General features: G+C 36.6%; 2 protein-coding genes across 3 annotated transcripts in view; one reads left to right on the top strand and one right to left on the bottom strand.

Annotated features, from left to right (window-relative positions):
* Positions 1-13,999, bottom strand: part of LOC135195006 (max-like protein X) — an 80,836-nt gene extending 66,837 nt beyond the window's left edge. Inside the window, 4 exon segments of the mRNA XM_064221278.1 lie at positions 4,727-4,819; positions 10,887-11,001; positions 11,178-11,246; positions 13,971-13,999. Of these exon segments, the coding sequence (XP_064077348.1) occupies positions 4,727-4,819; positions 10,887-11,001; positions 11,178-11,183 (214 nt within the window). The 5' untranslated portion in view covers positions 11,184-11,246; positions 13,971-13,999.
* A 439-nt stretch (positions 14,000-14,438) lies between these two features.
* Positions 14,439-23,726, top strand: LOC135195007 (coiled-coil domain-containing protein 32-like). Of its 2 annotated transcripts, none has more exons than XM_064221279.1 (5): positions 14,439-14,550; positions 17,047-17,121; positions 18,426-18,543; positions 21,739-21,981; positions 22,908-23,726. In XM_064221279.1, the coding sequence occupies exons 2-5, from the start codon at positions 17,113-17,115 to the stop codon at positions 23,168-23,170; spliced, it is 633 nt and encodes a 210-aa protein (XP_064077349.1). In that variant the 5' UTR covers positions 14,439-14,550; positions 17,047-17,112; the 3' UTR covers positions 23,171-23,726. The 2 variants fall into 2 exon arrangements, with proteins under 2 accessions (XP_064077349.1, XP_064077350.1); XM_064221280.1 differs by having other exon boundaries at positions 14,439-14,567.
* Positions 23,727-24,586: the final 860 nt, after the last annotated feature.

Below are 24,586 nucleotides of genomic sequence, written 5' to 3'. Positions count from 1 at the left end.
ACATCTCTTCCTCCTACCTTCGTACAGCACCCACTGCTCCTGCGACCAATTAATACAAACATTACAGGGCTCGGCCCGAGAGCATTCACGCCCCCGGCACTGAGCACAATACACATGGGGATCCACCTCGGGGAAGGAGCGAAAGACCCCGCACTTACGGCCCTCCACACCAGGGCAAACTCTGCAGCTGATGGGGGGGCGCGGGGACAGCTCCAAATCACGAGGATCCATTATTAATGTAAAAGTAATAAAGAAAGTAACACGTACTTACAGTAATCTTTCACACACAAACAAACCAAGTTGAGAAACACAACAAAAGCATACAACGAAGAAGCGGGCAGAGAGCGATGAACACGTCCTCCACCAACGCGGCCAAAAGCAAAAGTGGTTCTTCACCTCCCAGTCGCGCGGCGCGCGCACTGTCGGACAGGCAGTTAACTACCGAACTCCCTTGTTCGAAGCTTACGACCGTCCCAGCTGCCGCTAGTTACCTTCCTATTGTAAAAGACCAAGGGTTTGTATTCGTATCGGAACAACAAGGAATTTACATGATTCAGGACTGAGTCTGCATGACTGGAGCAAGGTAACTCAAAAGATGTTTTCAAGTCTTTCCTCAATCCCAGACGGGGCTTCTATACCTGTCTGGGCAATTGCAGGAGTCACAGTCTTCTTAGAAAGATTACTGAACTCATGAATGAGATCAATAACCTCTGCTTAAGAAAGAAATTCTTGATTCTCCCAATCCTTTGCTTCCTGGACACGAGGATCCCTGTCTGCTTCCTCCAATAGATCCACAGGATTTAGTATTGGAGCATAGGATCTATCAGACCACAAGACTCTTGCGGGAGTGTGAGCACCTGAAGTGGAGGGATGAGAGAGGTCTTTATCACTGGCTTGAGACACAGAAGACCCTGTCTCGCACAATGGACGTGCATCATCCTACGGCCTATTAGTGTCATGTCTGGGGGTGTGGGAAGATGAACATCAGCAGTGATCTCTCCTAGAAGATCACAATGTGGAATGTCATCAAAGTGAAGAACGGCAGGTCAGCAAGCTTGAACAATCTGGTGAAGAACTGTGGTTGTATCCATCTCCAAGGCCATACCGAAAGCCACGGTCATGCATAATCAAATGTCTGTCTCGTATCTTCACGGCTGCTCCTATCCACAAGTCCAAGGCCATGAGAATCAGAGGAGGAATCATGATATCTCTGGACAAGCATGACTAAGAGCAAAGGCAAGATGAATGTCTGGAAGGCCTAGTACTGACTGGACTTCTAGAGATGGACGTGGGCGTGAACCAAAAGAACATCTCTCGTAGCTGAACTAGGAGAATTCACCACTCAGGATTTTTTTATCGAGCCCTGTAGTCCTTCCTCCAAACTTGCACAGGACAAATAGGAAACAAAGGACCTAACATAGAGTTCCTCTCAGAACGAGATATTTTAAAGTGAAAGAGTGATGTACGAAAAGCATCACCCACGGGTACACATACGTGTGCGGTCCAAGGATGAAGAGTCACAAGCAGACACGGAGATAGTCACGGGTATGGTCCAAAGGCGAGTAGGGAATACATATGTGAGCTGGAGAGTCATGGCTGTGGTCCAAGGGAGAGTGGGGAACACATACTATGTGAGCTGGAGGGTCACGGCCGTGGTCCGATGGCAAAGGAGAAGAGGAGATTGTCCTGCGTTTCTTAGAGAAATAGAGGGTCAGCATTGAACTTTTTAATCCTACGTCTGACAGTGGAGCAACGAGAAGACAACGAGGATGAAGAGGGCAGAGAAGAAGAAGGATATCTACACCACTGCCTCTAAGAACACAGCCATAATTCTCTTGAAAGACCATGTCAACTTTGTCCAACATATCTTGAACAAGAGAGTTCGTTGAAGGAGCAGCTGCAGATGAAGTCATAACAGAACCCTGCTATGACAATTCTTATTGTTTTTTACCGGTTTCCAGCTGGCACCAGAAGACCACAGGTTTATTCTGCATATGAACAATCTAATTTTCAGCCCATCACAGATGTTTCACAATAATAGTAATATTATTCATGTGATAAGGTATGAAAACTCAGGCTAACATTTCACCATCCAAAAAAATTTTAAGCTACTTATTTATTGCATAGGTCGAAGTCTAAAGAATACCAGATAAACCGACTAACAAATCAAAACATGTCCTCTACTGCACAGATAAACCTATGGTCAGATTATTACTTCAAAGTCCTCTGTCACTGTTAATGGAAAGGTCTACCATTAGCCCATAAAAAGGTAGGTGTTTGTTACAAGGTTCTTCCGTGTTCCTGTTATCTATTGTTAAACTGTTGTTTTCAAAATATTCATTTTAAAAGGTATATATCTACTTATACAAATATAAAATGGCTTGTTATTGAACCATGCACATGTGCTTTTCTAATATGGCTAAAAAAAAGGTACATATTCAAGAGAAAAGTACATATAGATTTACTTTATTCTCTCTTCCAAAACTAAATACAGAACCTCAGATTTTGAGGCTAGTTATCAAATTACTGAAACATAAATCAGAGATAATGGTATTTTTGTTTTAAGTGCAGCATTGCAAAGGAACAGAATTTAGATCATTCCAGTATTCTCAATGCTCCAAAAATTACGGTAAATTCCAGTGTGTTATGATAAGAAGCCTTGTGAAATCATGGAAGCACATTGTATTTTATGACTTTGATACCAATACATAAGACAAAGTCATATCGTTTTAATGTAATTAAGGAGACAGAAGCAGCAGTATTTCCTTTTATGGCTATGGTAAATAACCAGAGTCCAACAAATGTTAAGTTGTGGAATACTTAAGGCATTAGTCTGGATCATTCTGCATTTGCAAATCCAACAGCCTCTGATCAATATATGCATCTTTTCTGATGCTACATACTTAAACTAATAAAGAATAATTCTCCTGAGCATGGATTTCAGTTATGACAAGAATTTGATCAAGAGTACCCATGAGAGAACATAAAGAAAAATAATAGAGATTTAAAAATTTCATATAAATTTTCACAGAGGCATGTAAATGTACATGACCTTCAGCATATCAGTGTTAAGCTAGCTGAGCAAATGATTTCAGAAACAATTGTGAAATATATATTTTGGGAACAGGATTATTCCCGGGTAAAGACTGGGAAAGCACAAGTTAATTCATTTCACTTGCAGATTCCTGGTACCTTATGACAAAAGGGCATCCAGAAAAGCATACCGACAGTCCTTTACAGATCAAAGTTAAATCCTTGAATGTATGTTGAAAATGACAAAATCAATGAAACTGAATGGGAGTAAATGTCTTTAAAAGCTTCAGAAGACTGATGATTTCCTCAAAATCTTTGCCTAAATTGCTAAATATGGTAAAAGACTATCACATCACATCATATTAACATACAAATTAAATCAAGATGGGCTCAAGCATTTCTTTGCTTGTCTATGACCTATGGAAGCTTACTATCAGCAACCATTCAGTTATAAAGGAGAACAAAGTTATATCACAACTTTTAGGGAAGGACAGTTCTCCTACGGGATCAAAATATAACAGACAACTACGTACTGTCATTCTGCAACTTTTTGTTTCATTTCCTAGACAACTGCAATGTAGAAGGATAAGATAAGAAGTAGAAGTAACATCGGGCCTGATAATCAACACTTCTAGAATGCAGTACAGAATGCCAGTTTAGAGTATTTTGGTGGAATAATTCCAAAATAACCATATCTTGGGTCAGATGTATCAATTGGAGATAATTCATGGACAGGTATAATAAGCAGAGGCAATAAAGGATTAATTTCTGAATTACAAGTATTATTAATCAAATCTATATTTAATGAAAAACTAATGATATTAAACATTTGGTAAAATACAATGAGCATTCTATATGGATGATAAAATAAACATTCCACATGACTTGCTAGTGAATGGGGTTCCTGGTGACATCACAGAACTTACCCCCTCAGAAGGTTCCCCCCCTTTTACCCCCAACCTCCCTAGTTTACCTGTGTGGGGGTTGACCTAGTATTCTTTAGACCTTCCCATAGGTCTTATGAATTAACATGTAAATGAAGAAAAGACAACTTCTACGCTTTGTACTTTATAAATAACATTCTGACAACTTATGAAAAGTTAACAAAATCTTCAGTAGATGCATATTGATTAAGGTTTACAACAGATGCCATAGCAATTTTCTTATTACTTAGCTTATATACGTAAAAGTTGAAACACATTAGACTAAATCTGTATGAGGAAAAGATAACTGGTATGTACTTGTGCCCTAGAAAATAAGCTACTGACAGCTATTAATAAACAATTGATAAAACTTTAATATTCCATGAACTAACTTGAGCTTTAATTCTGTGTACCCAGTTGTATTTCACTCTGATATCTCTGTAATGGGAAAAAGAATGTTCAAAGCTACAAAAACATTTGGTTACAAGCTCTTATACCGGTAGAGTTTAACTTGGTGGATAAGAGACCACAGCAGTTCGTTTATAGCTGTGGTGAAATTTGTTAATACGTATAAGCAAGACCTGGTGCTTATAGCCACTTGACTTTCACCATATAGACACTGTAAATTTTCTTGCTATTTATTTCGAAAAGAGGGTTTCCTATACAGTGTAGTACTTGCAAATATGGTATGCAGAATCTTTTAATGGCATAAAAAACTTCTTTGCAAAAGTGACTTTAAAAGTTTAATAAAATACATATTAACTAATTACCTGTATTATTAGCTGATGAAGTAAGTGTGTGGATGGAACCTGTTGAACTACATCTTGAGTAAGGATATCTGTGATCTGCCTCACGCTCCTCACCTGAGTGAATAACTACATATCTTTAGGTTAGAATAATATCAATTGAGGTGTTCACAATATTAAGGGTCACCAGAGCTCCAAGTCTCAATTTTTTTTTTTTTTGCTCCAGTCTTCAAATATCCTACTTTACCCATGGAAAAGAGTACGTATTTGCATATGTTAGACTTCAAAGTGGTCGAAAATCCCATTATCTAACAAGGGTGGTGATATGCATATTTGAAAATGCCAATTCACCAATGCGTTTTTCTCACGATTTTTTTTTTCTAATCAGCCCCTGGAGACCCTTAATATTGTGAACGCCTCAATTATGAATTACATTTTTTTAGGCTAATTAAGATGGCACCAATGATAAACTATGCGCCCATTATTAGGCATGTAGAGTACAGGATGTGTAAACAAAATAGCATGATCACCCAGAGATGACTGGCAAGACCAGAACTAAGTGCACTGGGGTGGTAGGTGAGTTATTAGAAATTATTTGTTAATAAGAAATACATCAAATTTCAAATATTTCGTGTGTCCCACGAACTGTATAAATCCCCTACTATTACCCATGTTTAAACTTCCAGTATGGTGGACAGAGGGTATTTGACTAGCCGAATAGTGGTTAGAAACTATTTTCTTAACAATTACATTAAACTAAAGATGTTTAGCAATCAAAGAAGCTTGATGGAACTGCTTTAAAATACATTATGAGGTTTGTATTTATAAAACAAAAATGTTATCACCTTAAATCACTAAACACTGATTAGTAGTTTACAAGGGCAGTACATATGCCGAGACTTGTAAGCTTATCAACTGTCAGTTCTTTGCATTTTAGATCACCTTCCTCTTTCAAGAGGAACAAGTAAAGTATAATCGAGACAGAAACTTATGAAAGGGCAAAATGTTCAACAATGGGACCATACCTACAGACACCTTTAACTATTCATCTTACTCAACTAACAGGTTTCACCAGCAATACACCCAATACACATCCTTTCATACCAACAGGGGAACAAGAGACAATGGAAGTCCCCAAGAAGAGGCAGGGAAAGAGGATTTCCCGAGCCCTCCTCACCAACTTCACCTTCTTAAGTGAAGGCTTGTCTTTAAGATAAACTGAAATCATAGAACTACGTAGTCCTTCCCAGAAACAAAATCCCCATCTCACAGGTACAAGTCAGGTTTGAAACAAAAATTCTGACCAAGAAAATTTCCATGCACTGGACAAGAAGTTCAAACCATGCTGAGTAAGGAAGCTATAAGGGAAATATTACTGGAGTCACCAGGTTTCTTTAGCAGACACTCTAGTGCCAAAAACCTTGGGGGAGTGGCAGGAGCAGCCATAGACCCAAGTCAGCCAAACAAGTTCCATCTGAAGGTCCATCCCCACAGGAGACTTCTAAGCATTTTTGAACCTACAAGCTGCATAATTTCAATACTTCATTCACCAAATTCAACTATATTTGATTCCTCTTGGAAGAGAGGTTTCCAAGTCAAGGTCTTACGTTCTGATCTGTTAAGGATGTCTTGTTAGTTGAAAGTGCCTGCACAGGGAACAACTCCCTTTTTACAGTGGATTCAGGTCAGATGTCCTCGGGATTTTTGGTATAGTATATGAAAAATAATAAATTGATGGATTGGTAATGAGACCTGGCAGGTGTGAAGAAAAAATCTAAATTATGCAAAAAATGGTAAGTTGTTCTATATGGTCAAGAAATATACAAGATACAATTACTGCAACTGAATGTCACAACCCAAAAAAGATGTCTGAGTGGAAGACCTGTCACAAAGGATATAATTACACTATGTGTACGAGAAATACAAGGCACTAAATAAAATTTCTTATCTTTCTGGCTTATACATTCACACACACTCACATACATACACACCTCGCAGAGTCGGACACTACTCAATAGCAACCAGTTCCTTCCACCTCATCCAGATCACGTTGAGTATCTTGGTTAATACACTATTGTCTGGGGAATGGAATAGAATATGAAATTTAGGCTTGAAGCCAAGCACTGGAATCCAGATGGATTATTCAGCGCTATTGTGAATGTGGTTTGAGGTAAATATTTATGGTGATGAATTTATAAATTAAAAGAATAAAATAAAGGGGATTTTAAAATTATGGGAAAATCTGATATACCCCATAAAAATTATAACTTCGCTTTCGAGTGTGCAAACGAGAATAAAAAAAATTTATACATACATACCATACATATACATACATACCTATGAGTATAAACATGCTTATAAAAACAACTTCAAGTGTATATACTTACTACACTTGGCAATGTACCAAGAGGTCAAATATTAAATTTCATTAAAAAGGTTAATGTCTTTGAGGAATCCAACAATGTTATTAACAGCTACATCTGTACCAAGCAGTTCTGCTATATCCCTGCCTACTAACCCATGTCTCTGCCGTGCTACAGAATACCTATGGCAATGTAATATAATGTGTTCCAAAGTAAGAGGGAAGTCACACTGCATACAGACTGGTGCAGTTACCTCATCTAAGAAAAACCGGTGGGTCAACGGAGTACGTATGGCCAATTCTCAGACGACATAATATAGTTTCTACCCTTCGGTTTTGTTGGAATCCAGGTGGCCAATGTTCAATACTTTGTCTGATCTTCCTGTACTTTTTATTATTGGTCAGGAGGGGAGACAACCAAAGTGCTTGCCATTAATTTTTTTATATATGAGCGGATAGTCCATTTTATGTCAGTAGTAGGAATATGGTGGAAGAGAATGTCTTCTTTAATAATGACATCTCGCCCATGCAAAAAAGGACTGATTTGAATTTGAAAGCAAGCTTATACTACAACCATTCTTGAATATGTTGGACAATTGTATGTTTAAGGTTATATTGCTTAATGGCCATGAGTGCACTATAAGAATCTGAATATCTGGTGAAATTATTACCCCGTGGAGCAGAAACAATCTCAAGAGATTTGGCTAATGCAGTTAATTCAGCTGTAAAAATAGAGGCATTATTAAAAAGTCTGCCCACATATGAGCTATTACCATGAACAAAGGCACAACCAATACCACTTGATGTCTTTGATCCATCAGTGAATATTTTAACAGAACCCGAATGCATTTGGTCGTGATCAAGAAAACAAGCCTTCACTTCTTGGACATTGGCAGATTTTTTAACCACAGCTTTTATACAGACCGATGGTTCTGGGGTCAACCAAGGAGGCAACTTAGAGCAACATCTTGCCTTAATTTTTTGGTCTTTAATAGACACACTGTCAACTGCAGCATTAATTCTTACATGAAAAGGCTTGGATGCTCTAGCATTTGCAAACTGCTGTGGATTGTTTTGGTTAAGAATTGATGCTCCAGGGTTTTCTGGGGAACCTCTTAGTTTGACCATATACTGCAGTCCCAGTTCCTCTAGAGAGAGCTATTCAGTGTCAGTATATAGACTTTCAACTGGAGATGTCTTAAATGCACCAGAGTATATGCTTAGTCCAGCATGATGAACTACATCCAACTCCTTAAGTTTGCTTGCACTTGCTGAAGTGTAGATATGGCAACCATACTCAAGCTTTGATTTACAAAAGTCATATAACCGTAAAAGTGACCTCTTATCAGGAGCCCAGTTAAAACCTGAGACTACTTTTAAATGTTGAGGGACTTCTTTACCATAATTTTTAAGGAGTCAATATGACTAGCCGATATTAGTTTCTTATCAAACATCTTCCTAAAAACTTCACCTCCTCCTCATATGGTACTAGTGTGTCTCTCAGCTTAATATTTGGGATGGTTCCCTTTCAAGTACTTCTAGTAAAATGAACTACCACAGTTTTGGAAGGGGAGAATCAAAAGCCATTGTCATCCACTCAATTGCTGACTGCATTAACTGACTTTTGCAAGAAATTACAAGCTGCAATAGTATACCATAACTAGTATAACTAATGAAATAAATAGCAAGGTCATCCACAAACAAAAATGCCTTTACTGGAGGTGAGACATTCAACAATGCTGTTTACAGACACAGCAAATAAGGTGACTCTCAATACACTGCCTTGTGGGACACCTTCCTCCAGCTCAAAAGCATTAGACAAGGTATTTCCAATTCTAACTTTAATATATCTATCAGTTAGAAATAACCTGATGAAATTTAACATAATACCTAGTGATAATCTTAGTAGTGGGTCCAGAGTGGAATGATTTCTCCTAAATCCAAATTGGAGAGATGATGATAAACCATTTTTCTCCAGATGCCACATTAGTCAAGAATTCACCACCTTCTCAAACAATTTGCACACACAACTTGTAAGATTTTAGCTTGTTGGAAGATGTGGATCTTTCAATGGTTTCTTAACAGGAACATTGCAATCTTCCAAGAAGGGGGAAGAGTACCAGTTTCCCATATTTTGTTAAAAGATTTTAAGGAGATAAGATTTAGCAGAACCTGGAAGATTTTTCAGCACGCTATAAAGAATGTTATCATTCCTGGAGGATGCTGATTCAGATGATAAAGCATCCTTCAATTCCCTTAAAGTTAATTTAGAATTATAAGATTCACCATTTCCAGAATTTAAATTAAGGGAGATGGTTGAATTCCTAATATTCTGGAAACGAGTTGAATGGTTCCAAGAACTTGATACTTCAGAGAAACTCTCACCCAGTTTTTCAGCAACTTCATTAGGCTTGATGACAAGGTCTCCATTGATTTTCAGACTAGGCATTGGTGTTGGAACATATTTGCCACCTAGTTTTCTAATTTTTTTTTCCAGATCAACCATTTATATAAAAAAGCCAGAATTCTCTTTTTACTTTTTAAAAATAATTCCTCTGTCTTGCCATCGCTCATTGGTAAATAGATTTTGCTGCTGCAGACTGACTGGATTTACAATGCCTGTAACATTTCCTGGTAATTTTCTTTAAATTACCACAGGTTTTATCCAACCATGGAACAGCAGGTCTGCATGGTTTCCCTTTAGTCTTTGGTATAGAGTTTTCAGCACTGTTCAATATTTCAGAGGCAAAGTACTCATAAGCCTTCATATGGGACTAGGGCGACTCAAATTCCTGAGAGGTTAATACCTTCTTGAAATATGATCCAATCTGCTGTCTTTTCCTTCCATTTAATAAGAAAATTTGAGGGCACATTTCTCACAAACTTCAGATGAATGGGAAAGTGATCACTGTCATGTAGAAATTCATCTACAGACCAGTTAAAATCCAAATCGAGTGAAGAGCAAATACTCAAGTCTATAGCAGATGAATCATCTGTGTGGACATTATGATAATATGTCACAGTACCATCATTAAAAAAGTGTAAGATCATTATTATTAACAATGTCATCAATGATCTTACCCTCTGTGTCTAAATATTTACCACCCCAAAGTGGATTATGAGAATTAAAATCACCAAATATAGTAAAAAAGGAGAAGGAATTTGATCAGTTAAAAATTGAATGTCCCCAAAAGTGAACTTACATCTTGGGGGAAGGTAAAGAGAGCAGATTGTGATTTCACAGTCAAAAGTAGCTCGGATAGCAATTGCTTGAAGCTGCGTGTTAAGGGGAACAATACAATGTTGCAAAGATTTAGCAATAACTATTGCAGCTCCTCCATGGGCACAGTTCCCATCTGTGGGGCTCATCTTATAGATCTCCTAGTTTAGACCCGAATTGTACGCTGCATCTCCTAACTTAGTTTCTTAGAGACATACAACCCCTGGATTATGCTCATGCAGTAATATTTAGAATTTCTGAGCGAATCCTTAGTCCCTTACAGTTCCACTGTAAAATGTCCAGATTGAACTTTTATTGCTTGGATCTACCAAGGGCAATTCAACTGTAATCTATACTATAGCTTTTGTTTATTTTCCGTGTGGGGCTTTATAGAGTTTCTCTAGATTGTCTTGATATATGAGGCTTATCATTAGATTTGTTGTGTTTTTTATTGGCTTTCTGACACAGAGCAGAGTGAACCTCTACTACAATAGTCTTAGTATCCAAGGAACTTGATTCCTTGGCTGTTTCTGAGGCAAACGTACCCTCATTGTCGACCTCACTTTTGTTACTCTTTTTATGGAGTTGGAATATGTCCATACTTTGAGCAGGTGGAGAGGATGAAGGAGTTCTTATTCTTTTTGGAACTTTGGTTTGTTCGTGTTCCATTTCTTCAAGGGTTTCTTGTTGCAGAGATGGGAGAGAAAAAGGGAAGGTCTTATCAATTGGAGATGATTCTACTATAAAAGTAGGCACATCTACTACTGTCTGGGGAAAACATAACTTCTTTATACTTTATTCACATTTATGTCTCAGAAAATACTGTTCAAAATTAAAATCCATACCCTCTTATAACAATATTCAGCATACAGTGGATTTAACCTTTAACATACCTTCATGGCCTGGATTTGCTTCAGCCATTGTGAAATCTTTACTCCACTGTCTTTGGAAGAATATTTAACCTGAAAAAATAAACAGTTTTAAAACAAATGCATAAATTTTTTTCATTACTGAACTATGAAGATACAACTATGTAAAAATCCCAACTACTACAGTACCAATATTTCATAATCTATACATGTGCCAGACAAATAATTCTCACTTAAGTCTAAACTATGTTATCAACTATACAGGTTGGGTTAGGTTTGAATTTATATTTCATCGTAGTCATTTAACCATTTCCTAAACCATTTATCCTAGAAAAGCCAGTCTCCTATCCAGATATGACTGGAACACGATAAATTGCATTAAAATTGTCATTTTGAAAAATAAACTTTTATTTTCAAATGTACAACCTGAAGTCTTTATATGGATGTACCTTTGGTTAAAGCTTGTTCAGTCAATAATGCAGGGGTGGAGTTACGGTAAAACTTTACAAAAGTTGCGTAACCTATATATAGCATTATAAATTAAGACAACAACATGCTTGTCGACCAGCTGATTTCTTTATGATTTCATCACACTGGAATCTATTATTATTAGTTAACAATATTGAGGCAACTTGGGGTGCTATGTTAAATCTAAACTTTGTGCCTTGCTAAAAAGTCAAAAGTTAACTCCCGATCCCTAGATATTATAGAAATATCAACGATACTTAAATCAAAGCCCTGTGTCATTCGTGGGTGGAAATCAAATGGACAAATTCAGTGCAAGTCGAGAAACAAAGCTGAATTGGGCATAATCCTAAGCCTATGATTAGCTAGCCTGGATAAAATTTAAATAAGTGAATATGATAGGTCAATTAAAAAAAACCCACGCATGTGCAGTAACAAGAACCTGGTCAGCACATGCTCAAATGGTTTTAACCCAGCTTTCGAAATTCCCTCTACCATAATGACATACCGTGACGATCGAAAGAACTAGTGGAGAGCGACCTTATGTGCCACCATTAACAATGACTGGGGACTTAAGAAAAATCCTGTCTCCTAACAAAATTGTGTGATAATGAGATGATCGTATTTTGGTCGGGTAAGTATCCCATTAGGTATAGGTATTTTAGGATGAAGAATGGTTAACCCTTAGGAGGCTGGGTAATAAATCGATATGCAGCATCCCATGCTGGCAAAACTTTGAGGTCAGCAAATTAACGATAAAAACATGTCAACAGAAAGAGAATATGCAAATGCACATGGTGAGAGAAAAAAATTCTAAAAACTTTTCCCTACCTTCCACAAGAAGTTGAAAATGACTACTACCTATATTTACAACCCCTTGTGGGCCCTCTTTTACAACACAATCATAAATTTTACCAACTTATATAGGTTTTTTCTTAATAAATAATTTTCTATTTTGTAAAATTATAATTATAGCTTACACAATATCAAAACAGATAATAAATAAAATCAGTAATAAATTCTTAGCATATTTGTTGAAAAATATTTATGTAAATTTACCAAGAACGTAGATTCAATAAGTTTTTTATTTGTACATGTTTTTCTAATATTTCTTTGCATTTTCTTTGCAAAATTACCTTTACAACTGATAGGTTAACTATCATATAAGACTATCATAAAAGACAAACAAAAACCAACAGCAACCCTTGGTGTATTTATGAGCAGATTTACAGGATCAATCTGTCCACCACCCCAAACCTGCCATTACTACTCCCGAGGAGCAATCCATCCATTTAAGGTTACCTAATCTAAGTAATAGAGGCACGTCGGACATTTCTTTGGGAAATTGCAGTTTCCTATAGTATTTTGGTTGCTTATTAACAATTTTCTATTAATTTTTGGCGGTCGACTGTAATTAATAAGTAATTTACCTTAGAACTCTATGCTATGGTAAGGGGACCTGCTGGGATGATTAGAGGCGCTTAATAGTACAAGAAAAAATCTTCAGGTTTGTACATTTATAAGATGGTCAATTTACCTTTAAAAATTTGCAATTTGTTCCATGGATGTAGGCTAAACTAAACCATCTTTATAAAGATTCGCACCTTAGTGGGTGGGAGGTTTGACTCACAGAAAAGGAAATTAAAGCACTATTAAGCCATTAGCCTCTGGCATGTCATACATAGCCTAGGTACACAGGTACTGGGCTAGCTACTGTTATTAATTACCTAGCTAATTACTTTAGGTAATTCTACATAAAAGTTCCGCACGGACTGCAAGGAACATAACCGCGGATACGACATCCACTAGGGATTGGGGCGTCCAATGTATTTCGCGGTGTTTAGTACTGGCCCCCAGAGGTTAATTACAGTCGTCCAAATAAATATTAATTAAAATTCTTGTTCAGGAGGTAAAACTGCATAGAAAAACAGCAACTGCCATAGTCTAGGCCGCCGCGGAATAGTACCCTAGATCTACCAATTACTACTAGGCTAGCTAGCCCCTAAAGGTATTAGGCTATAGCTAATACCTAGCTATTAGATTATATTATTAATTAGTAGTATTAATTACAGAGGATGAACCCTATTCATATGGAACAAGCCCACAGGGGCCATGTCAATAGAAGAAGAAGAAGACGAAGAAAGTCTTAAATAGACAGAAGATAGGCCTATTCACATTTACGGTTCTACTAGGTAGGTATCTACCTAGTATAATGAACAACTTCGTTACCTAATTTATTTCAACGACTAGGCTAGGCCTAGCTACCGACTACCTACGATGTCCACTGTTTGTATGCACAAATATAAACAAACAAAAAAACACCAGGAAGGTTATTCTACGTGTTAGGCTTACTGTATCGTTGACCGTTGTTGTCAAGGGTAGGCCATGCTCACAGGTAAACAACCAATGGCTGAGGTACGATAACTACCAGAAAAACTATTGTATAGTATTCCTAATAGGCCTAATCTTGCCAGTATTAGCCACGTCTACTTAAAAACAAAATAAATTAGCTTTAAAGCATCACCATAACAATGCATTTACGATTTACCTTTACCCAGATCTTATAAATTTTTCAATGGAGCTGACAATATACTAGATACTACTTCGAACTTTCGAAGTTCTAATCTAAATCACTCACTACTACCTTCGTCCTAGGTCCTCCACAGATCTCGAAAGCACCTACTTATAGAGAAGATTTTTTTTTGAAAAATAAAATATCTGAAATTTAATTTACATTTCGTTTCAATTTCCCATTTCATTCCATGCTAGTTGCATAAAATAACTGAATTATACAAATATGTTCGTTAAACATAAAATATGTTAAATTTACATTATTTACATTGTTGTAATCTCGATTAAGTGCGTGTCATCACTTTCAGCCATATTAGTTTGACCAATGAGGTGAAGGGGCGTAACTTGCAGAGGGTCCAAGGTAAATAAGAACGGAAGGTAAATCGTTCAATTAAGGCCATAGGTAGTACTACTACTACTTATTCGGAGAGAGATATGCAATACTGCAAACATCTAGCCATAAACTGTTAGCATACATTATAAATTTATAATGAGATATGCTAGGTTGTGCTAGCTATATAGGGCTGGGTTCGGTACCTAATAGCTAGTAGGTATATTTTGTTTTAACTAGGCTATCTTACCCGAGAGAAATGAATTACCCTAAGTAACCTACTTAGTAGCTATACCTACTTGAGGACAGTCCAGGACTGATCTACAAACATGCAGCTGACACTTCCTAAATAAGGATTAGGTTAATCAGATTTGGCCTTGATAGCTAATTCTAGGGTACTAGGTAGTATATACCTGTGACAGGTAGGTCTCGCTCTTGGCTAGCCTACCTATGCAATGACGTTTCCTAACCTAACCTAATCCAGACATTCTAAGCATCCATTTATAAGCCAACCCATATCAGTCAGATCTTGACTTTAGTCTGGATCATGGTCCAGCACTGTCTCTCCAATGAAAGTTCTTAAATTTTGGTATTTATTTACAAAACTGCGAATCATTAGCCTAAAAAATTGGCTCTGGCAAATGCAATGAATTGCAAAATCAAGGAAATATCCTTGCAGGGAAACTAATGATCAAAATCGTCATTCATCTTAGGAATGAATCTATGTTCAGGAATAGGTCTGTATGAGTAGGTAGTGGGTATTTCATTTTTCAGGGCCTGATGATTAAATTAGTTTGAAAAAGGCTTGCACATACTGCGTAATTATCTATCTAGCTTGAGTAGCAAAATATAATTTTCATCTTGGAGAACACATGTCTCTGATTTAATATCAATGGACCACTTTATAGGAGTAATTTTAAACATGCCTTAAAAGGGAGATTCTTATTGGTGAATGCTGCAAGAAACTCCAGAATTACTACGTGTTCTGTCGGACAATTATGCATTTGCTTAAACTATGGCAGTTGCAGTTTTTCTATGCAGTTTTACCTACTGAACAAGAATTTTAAGTAATATTTATTCAGACAAATGTAATTAACCCCCCAGGGGCCAGTACTAAACACGGCGAAATACATTGGATGCCACAATCCCTAGTGGATGTCGTATCCGCGGTTACGTTCCTTGCAGTCCGTGCGGACTGCTTCTGTAGAAATACCGATAATTAATGCGTCACCTACATAATGATTTATATTAATTTGACAGCTACTAATTAGGAGAGAGCAAACAAGAAATTTTGTATTTGACATGAGTTTTCTTGAAACCAAACATTTTCATTGTATATACGTACTGGCAGTCTCCGGGTTACGACGGGGGTTCCGTTCTTGAGACGCATCGTAAGCGAGAACATCATCAAAAATCTTAAGAAAACCTTACTTTTAATGCTTTGGGTGCATTCAAAACTATGTAAACTGCATTCTTATTGCATTTTTCATCAAAAAAACATTCAAATACTGATTATTTTGCATTTTTGGGGTCATATTTCTTCTGTCAGATCAGTGTTGTAGGCATTGTAACCCTGGAAATAATTTCTGATAAATATAATTGAAAAGCACCTTAACCTCGGAACATCGTAAGCCGAACCCGTCGTAACCCGGGGACTGCCGTACTGTATAGCCTTTTGCATCACTGTTACTGTTATCACTTGTTCCTCCTCCTCCTCCTCCCACAAGACCCCATTATTGTCAGAAATGTGTGTTCTGGAGAAGACAAAAGTATTTGGCATACCCCAAGATCGATGAAAGAAGCTAGTCCCAACATGAGATAGAACCATTTACACCTCCTAATTATATTATCACATAAATTACTGTTAAGCTCAATTTTATTGATGCCAATTATTTAAGAATGTTTCATTATATTTGTAGAACTAAATGAGCTTTCCTGTGTAGCACGGGACAAGCCATGACTAATAGGCTTCATGCAAATTAGTTTATTTTTCAGAAAACGTCCATTAAAAAGCCTTAGATTCTGGTGTAATATCTCATTGTATGCTGTAAATGATCTTAACCTGCATGTGTGCCATCCATACTACATAATATAAAAATAATTTTATATCCAATAATAGTGACTAAATAAAAATACTAGAATAACACAAACTGTCATAGGAATGCTAGATGTAAATCGACATCCCTAACCTTGCCTTTAATCAAGTTTTTTAGAATTGCAAATCTCTTACTTTATTTATACTTTTTGTTATAAGTAGTACAGTATGTACCATAAGTGTGACTGATGATGCTTTTGAAAAACTATTATACATATACACTTTTTTAATCATGTACGTATGTTGATGCAAGACAGTATAAAGATTAATAAGTGAAAAGGAAAGATGATAAATTTTCAGTACAAAATACAGTACAGTGTCTTTATTGAGAATTGGTTGTCTCCTAAATGCTAAATATAGGATATTACAGTTTTTTTAAGTAATTAAGAAATTTATTATGCAGCTGTGATTAATGATAATTTTTATTTCAGGGATATGTACTGTACTCTAACAGATAACAAATAATTTGGATAAAAGTGGATTAAATCATACTACAAATGATGCAGGTGTGTTTTCCTATCTCTGAGCAACTTTTTCATATATAATAGAATGTTCTTAGTGCATTCCAACCATGATTCTCAGAATAATGTGATCACACTTCAAAAATATGTACTTCAAAATCTCCATTTATTTTGTAAGTGCTCATGTCTGCTACTTGAAAAAAAATAGACCTTATACCCGCCTGAGATTGTGCTCTGTTTCTATGGGGATAATCTTATTTACCAGTACTACTACTAGCCCATCAGTCTCTTGCAATTGTTTTACCTTTTCCAAAACATGACAAGTTTTTTAGTAATTTGTAGTGCAAGCTGGAAACTGGTAAAAAACATATAAAATTTAGAACAAGTGCTGGTGGCAAATGGGTTTGGCCAATTGGATGACCACCCGCCCTCTTGTTGTTATTTGCTCATTTTTTTCCATTTTGGCATTAAAATTCCTGTACAGGACTCCATTTGCATTTTGCAATCATGTGCATCTCCTGTAGGATCACCAGCAATATCCAATACACAGTACTGTGGCATTCAGCTTAAAAATTCTCATGCACAAGAAAGAAAAGTCAGTCCACAAAGCCATGGCTGTAACTGTACTGCCAGGGGTAAAAGCTACATCCTATTTAAAATGTTTTGTTGTCAAAACAACTTGTGAATACAGCTACTTCTCTGTAGATGCAGGTTTGCTATAAAAAGGGTATCCCAACTCAATTGAATATGATTTGAGAAGAGGCAAAATCCTTATATGAATCCCCAGGGTAAGCAGAAGACCCTCTGTCTCCAGTGACTTAAGGCATGTGCATTTTGTTCCCAATCATTTATTCTCTTTATCCAGTACTAAAGATTAGCTGCTGAAACTTTATAGTACTTGAGAAGTTGATACAATACATTCATTAAATTGTTTGGACAGGTCTTGCCTTTACCAATCATAAATTCTTTCCCTTACTCCATAGGTTTTATATTTTTCTTCATTTGTTCATTCCTTTTCATTTGCTGCTCAGTTTTCAAAACTTTCAAGTTTATATGACCTTAATAAGAAGTATAAAAGTACCTTCAGTACTCTGATTTAGTGTAATTATTAATTTAATTCATTTTAGTTATTATTATAATGTACTGTAGCTTAACAAGACATAAAAATTACAATACTAGGCTTTCATCTGCAAGATTTTAATTTAACTGAGAATTGAAAATCGAGCAAGTTCAAGTTCGAATTAGCTGAGAGAGCTAAGTGAGAGTAATGCTATATCCAGGCTCAAGTTTCTTTAAATGTCTTATACCATTAGTATTTTTTGTAATGTATTTTTTCTTTGGACAATTAGAAACAGGACTTGTGGGGTCCTGTTTCAGGTGACTCTGGAACTCCTGTTGAATGCAAGTTTGAAGATTCCTTCTCTCCACGGTGTTTGGCATCTGACCAAGAAAATTTTGTTACCGATGGTAAGTCCCCCATAACAATATTCATCTTGGTAATTATATGTGGATGTGATTTACAATGTTATTTCTCTATACCAATTAGACACTGCAACATAGCTTCACAAGTTGCTGATTGTATGAATTTGAATGATAAACACCTTACCTTTAATTAATCCTAAATACCGTAGGTATACAGTATCTTATTCTTGCGCCAGAGGTAGGTTTGCACAAAAGTATCTTCAACATATTGTCTGGACGTCCTGTTCTTGACGCTGATCCAGTCCTTGCATGATTCCATGGTCAAGTCCATGTCCTGACTGGAATTAAGCCATTGGTTACAAATCTTGGTCACTACATGGGACTACATATCCTGATGCATCCTAAGTCAGCCTACACTCCTCTCTCATACCATTTACGCTGCCTCGTCTTACACCTATATAGCCCAAAGCCTGGCTGAATCAGTAGTCAATTTGCTCTCTTCACTGTTCCTTTGCCCACAGTCCTGGCTCCTTACAGCAGCAAGATCCCTGTCCTGGCACTTATGGTTGCAACTAAAAGTCCTTTTCCACTATGCAATCCTGATCCTGGTGTGGCTCTGTAGAGGTAGAGGCAGTGCTGTTTTGCTTGGTCCTGTGCATCTGGTTGCAATTCCTGGCATCCAAGGATCCCAGCAATTGGCATGGTTCCATGGAAGCAGCATTGTCTCATGACCATGTATACCTGGTTTTTGATACCTGTGAATTCACATTGGTATTTCTCAACTCTTGGTATCAGCATGGTCCCAACCATGATGTCACCAAACTTACTCTGAAGAAGACAAAGCAGCAGCAAAGGAAATCAAGCTCTAATTCAGGATACTCCTAAATAACTCTGGGCAAAATTTCATTAGCTTGGCTTCACACATAGAATCTCCATTAAAATCTGGATAAGACTCTCTCAAGAAGGCAAGTATCTTTGTTTTGGAATGGGAGAAGGATCATCAAACCCGGGCAGGGAAAGAATGGACTGGATTATAGTTTAGGCCAAAAGCCAAGCACTGGGACTTATGAGGTCATTCAGTGTCAAAAGAGAAGTTGAGAGTAAAGGAGATTTGGAAGGTGTAACTGGAGGAAAACCTTGCAGTTGCACTATGAAATAATTGTTAGGAGAGGATGGAAAGCAAGATGGAAGAAAGATAATATGAATGGAGGTACAGTAAAAGGAATAAAAGGGATTGCAACTAGGGGCCAAAGGGACGCTGCAAAAAATTTTTTAGTAATGCCTACAGTGCACTCTTTGAGTCGATGCTGGGAAGGACATTAATATTGAAGAAGGATGATGTCCAATTTAGACTGAACAGAATTTGCTTAAGCTAAATCCACATCTGAGAGTTCTTGAGATTTACAGTTAATGTTTTTTTAAGTGTTTACTTCTCATTTGTTCTTATTACCTTATTTATCATAAAGAGTCTGAATAGCAATTTAGAGGGGAGAACAAAGGGAGAGGAGTCAAAAATAAGAAAAACAGACCAAGATGCAAGGAGTTTAATCACCCAGGCAGTGGGCAGTGGAAAAGCATTGGATCATACAAAATCTTGGGAGTTTCTGTAGTATGTATATTTATAATGAAGAATAATCCCAGAATAGTGCACTCACTGCACATGAGGCATAAAGGGAGGTACTCCATCCCAATTGGTTAATCATATCATGAGTTGATTTGATATAGAATTTAGGCCAAAGGCCAAGCACTGGGACCTAAGAGGTCATTCAGCGCTGAAATGACCCTGTTACACCTTTCAAAGGTTTGAAAGGTGTAACGGGGAAAACCTCGCATTTGCACTATGAATCAAGCATTAGGAGAGGGTGGAAAGTAAGATGAAGAAGGAGAATATGAAAGGAGGTACAGTAAAAGGCATGCTGCAAAGAAAATTAAGTAATGCCTACAGTGCTAAATCATAACATGCAAATGACGAATAGTCCAAATGATTAGGCATCTTTACAAATGTAGAATTTTGCAAAGGTGTTTTGTAAACACTAAGTGCCTGCACTAGAGGTGGTAGTACTTTAGTAGATTCACATCAGCCATGCATTTGATGTCTAGGCCAGTCCCTTACAGCGCTCCTGATTGGCTGTTGATAAGCCAATCACAGCTGGAAACTCTCAGTCTCTCTCTCGAGAGTTCACATGGGTAGGATCTATGTTCCACCTTCCCTGCGGGATACGTCTTTCAAAAGTATCCTTCAGGAGAGGTGGAATGTACATCCTGCCTTTGTGAACTCTTGAGAGAGACTGAGAGTTTCCAGCCCTGTGTTTGGCTTATCAACAGCCAATCAGAAGCATCGCAAGGGACTGGCCTAGACATCAAATGCATGGGTGATGTGAATCTACTATAGTATACAGTATACTTAAGGCTCTGGAAGTGGTGTGCTGAACCTCATGGGCTTTGATCCTGAATTGCAAGAAAAGCTCTTGAGAAATATCCAAATAAGCCATTGAAAAAGCATATTCAAAATAAAATTCCTTGAAAATAACAGATTACGGTGACATGTGGAGAAGCATGAGAAGCCCAGAAGAATGCAGTCTACTGGAGGAGTATTTTGACAGCTCTCACTGGGCAGAGAAGATTATTTTCAGTGGAAGAGGAAGGCAATGCAGGAATACTCACCAAAGACCAAGAACTTACACAGAAAAAAGATAGTTTATTAACTTACTGTTCTTCAGTTATAGTTACCACCTGATGCTGAACATTACCTAATACTAATCACTGATAAAGCACTTTTTACAGTGGAAACTAACACTAGATTGGGGAATTACAATGTTGTCCACTCAACATGAAAGCAAGAAGTCATTTACAAAAATCGTAATCTTAAATTCTCACCTATTACACAGAACAAACATAAGGAAAATATGGATTAAAATGTGAAATGAATAATCAGATGCTATGAAAGTGATCTAGGAAGCTCCTGGAAAACAGCCAAATTTGAAGATAATAGTGAGCTTTTAACAGCTGTGACACAAACATTGAGGCAGTAAACTACTTTGAACTCAAGATTCAAAGGCTCATGCACATGGCTACCTCCAGGCTAATGTACTTAGATACAGTACGTAATGGGTTTGCGGTGAAACAGAGCATTGCACTGTTGTACTGCATGTCACATATAGTGGTCTGTAGATGACATCTAGTACTATATTCAGCCTTAGATTTAACTATTTAATGTAGGCATTATAATTGTTCTTACAGATGATTATGTGCCTCTAGACGACTCTTCACAGTATCTAGCAGGCCTCGAACGAAAATTAGCACGTGTTCAGGGACGTAGTGCTGGTCGGAGACAAACAGAAAGTCGCAGGTTAATTGATGCTCTTGTAGGGTCTCGAGACGCACACGCTCATGAATTAGTAAATGCAAGTAATATAAGTAATGATGAGATTATTACTTCAGAGAGTGAACCAGCCCATCAGACTGGTGCAGTTGACCCCCAAGGTATGAAGGTTTTTTCTCTATACATACAGTACATCATAATTTTTGCTGTTGACTACAGATACTGTGCTGTATAGTATTTTTTTTCATCATTAAGTAACTTTTAATCAAGTAGTTTTGCATCGAGATGCATCTGCTGAGTTACAGCACAGTATATCTGTCATAAATCATAAATTCTTTTGTTTCATTATTTTATATGAACTGTAGGTGTACAATTGCTTATTACAAATTATATATTCTTGCATTTTAAACTTAAGACAATTTTAATAAATTATTAAATGCATCTTATCTAGATTTTTCTGTAACAGAGATAGACCCTTTGCAACTGACTAATTGTCATTGGAACAGGAGTAACAAAACTTGTTAAATAACAGTTTGTAATTTATAAAACATGAATATATAAAGTCATGTTACTCCTCAATTTAAAATGGATAACCAACCTCTCAAGGGATCCCTGTCAAATGGGGTAGGTCCCCATATACCTCTCATTCTAAAAATATTTAGTGTAAGATTAGCCCAGTATCCTTGGAAATTGCTTATTTCTTATAAATTTCAGTTTAAAATTCGAGGATCATCAATATGATCTGAAATAACACATTTTAAAGCATATTTAGACAACCAGAGAAGAGTGTTAGACAAAGCAGTGAGAGGAATTTGAAGGTTGAGTTGACTCGCTGCCCAGTGGCACCTGTTTACTGTAATTAGTTTCCTCTCTCATCATCCCCCAACCAAGTCTTCATGAAAACTAAGTACTATGCTGTTGTCTATTGAAAAATTTAATCTTGTGCTTCCAGAAAGATTTGTAAATTTATAGACTAAGACAAAATTGAATGTTGGTTTTCATGGCCTGTAAAATTTATAAGAATGTTTAAGCCCTTGAAATTATTATCAATGGTAGTCATATGATGAATCAAGTCATTTTTCTGCAGGTGCAATTGGTGCAATGATTAGACGTATTGCACCTGACAAGGTGGCCCTCACACATGAAGAACTGTGTCAACTTCTGGAGGCAGATTTCCTGTCAAAGATTCAGGAAGCAGCAGCAGCAGCAGAAGAAGAAGAAGAAGCAGCAGCAGCATCCAAAGAAACACATAGTGAAGTAAGAAATAATGATATAGCACAAGATGATGATAAAGTTAACCATGATCTGAGTGAGGAAAAAAAAATGTCTTCAGATGAAGGAGAAAAGTAGAAAAGTAAATATACTTAAATTGTTCCTACCTTGTAGTAATCTATTGAAAAAAAAACCTGCCAAGTTTTCCATTAATGTGTTTTATGTTTAGAAATGGTGCTCATAAGCAATAAAGTTACTTTGAAATAAACGGGAACTGTTTTGGTATGTGAACACAGTATAATTTTCTAGAAGTTACTTTCCAATCAGACACTGAACCATTATTATCAATATCTGTGTGGAAACAGAATTAAAAAAAAATCACTAATGAACGGTTTCCACAGACATCAATAACAATGGTTCATTTTATCGAATTAACAAAATATTCAGAAAAGTATCCTGTATTTACAAACCAAAACTGTCCATATTTACCAGTATTTAAACCAACATATATGTATATGCTGTAATTACACTGAAAAAGGGATGACAGATAGTGATAAAACTCAGGATTTTCCACTTGTCATACTTCTTTTAGAAGCTTACGCCTCTCAGATTTTGTCTTATTTCATCTCAGTGACACAGGCAAAATACTGTACTAATTAATCTTGTTGCTTCAAGTAAAATGTTTTTTTCAAGAGTCAAGTTATTTACTGCACAATGAAGTTTAAGTATGTTTTTTTTTTTAGAACAAGAGTTACACACACACATATCACAAGCTTCTCATCAGCACAAGAAGCGAGGTTTTATGTATAATTTCAGTATATTTATACGTACAGTTGAATAAGTAAAAAATATATATATATATTTCAGTAATACTAATTGATTAGTCCTTGGAGGCCTATCTCTATTGAAAAAAAATTAGGAAAGGCAACATTAATGTAAAACCTTAAATGCTGTTATTATAAGGCAGTTGACAACTTCCTTTTTTGTAGGTGGAGACACTAGAAAGCAACCAACTAAACATGAATTTCAGGACTAAGAATAATTTAGTTAACTAAAGATGTCCTTTCCCCATTAATATTTACTTTCTTATTATTCAAGTATAATTTTTACATGTTAAACTCTGCTTACCTTGAATATGATTTTTGAACATAACAGATGGAGAGGTTGAATAATATGCCTCCTCATTCTGAGAATTAAAAAAGCTGAAATGTGCACGATACTGTTCAATCTATTCTTACTCGTTATTTGCCTTTTTGTATGACATATAAAGCCCATGAATGGCTTATAGGAAGCCCTGGTATGTGATGAGGTATTCTGGACTTCTCAATTGATACATCTCCAGCGTGTTTGGATGCATATATTTATAATTCATGTTACTGTTATTCTCAAACCTATTTCACAATTATTTAGTAATTGACTTTGGTAGGTTGCTTGCACTACCTGCATGTTTTATGCAGTTTCAAACTCTGGTTGGCAAACCCTTCCATCTGTAGTTTTTAACAACTGAGAGGTAAGCATATCTAAGCTTTCAGAGACCCATAAACTAGTGTTTTT

The sequence above is a fragment of the Macrobrachium nipponense genome, chromosome 15 (assembly GCF_015104395.2).
Source record: "Macrobrachium nipponense isolate FS-2020 chromosome 15, ASM1510439v2, whole genome shotgun sequence".
Taxonomy (NCBI): Eukaryota; Metazoa; Arthropoda; class Malacostraca; order Decapoda; family Palaemonidae; genus Macrobrachium; species Macrobrachium nipponense.
This window is presented reverse-complemented; position numbering and strand designations above follow the sequence as displayed.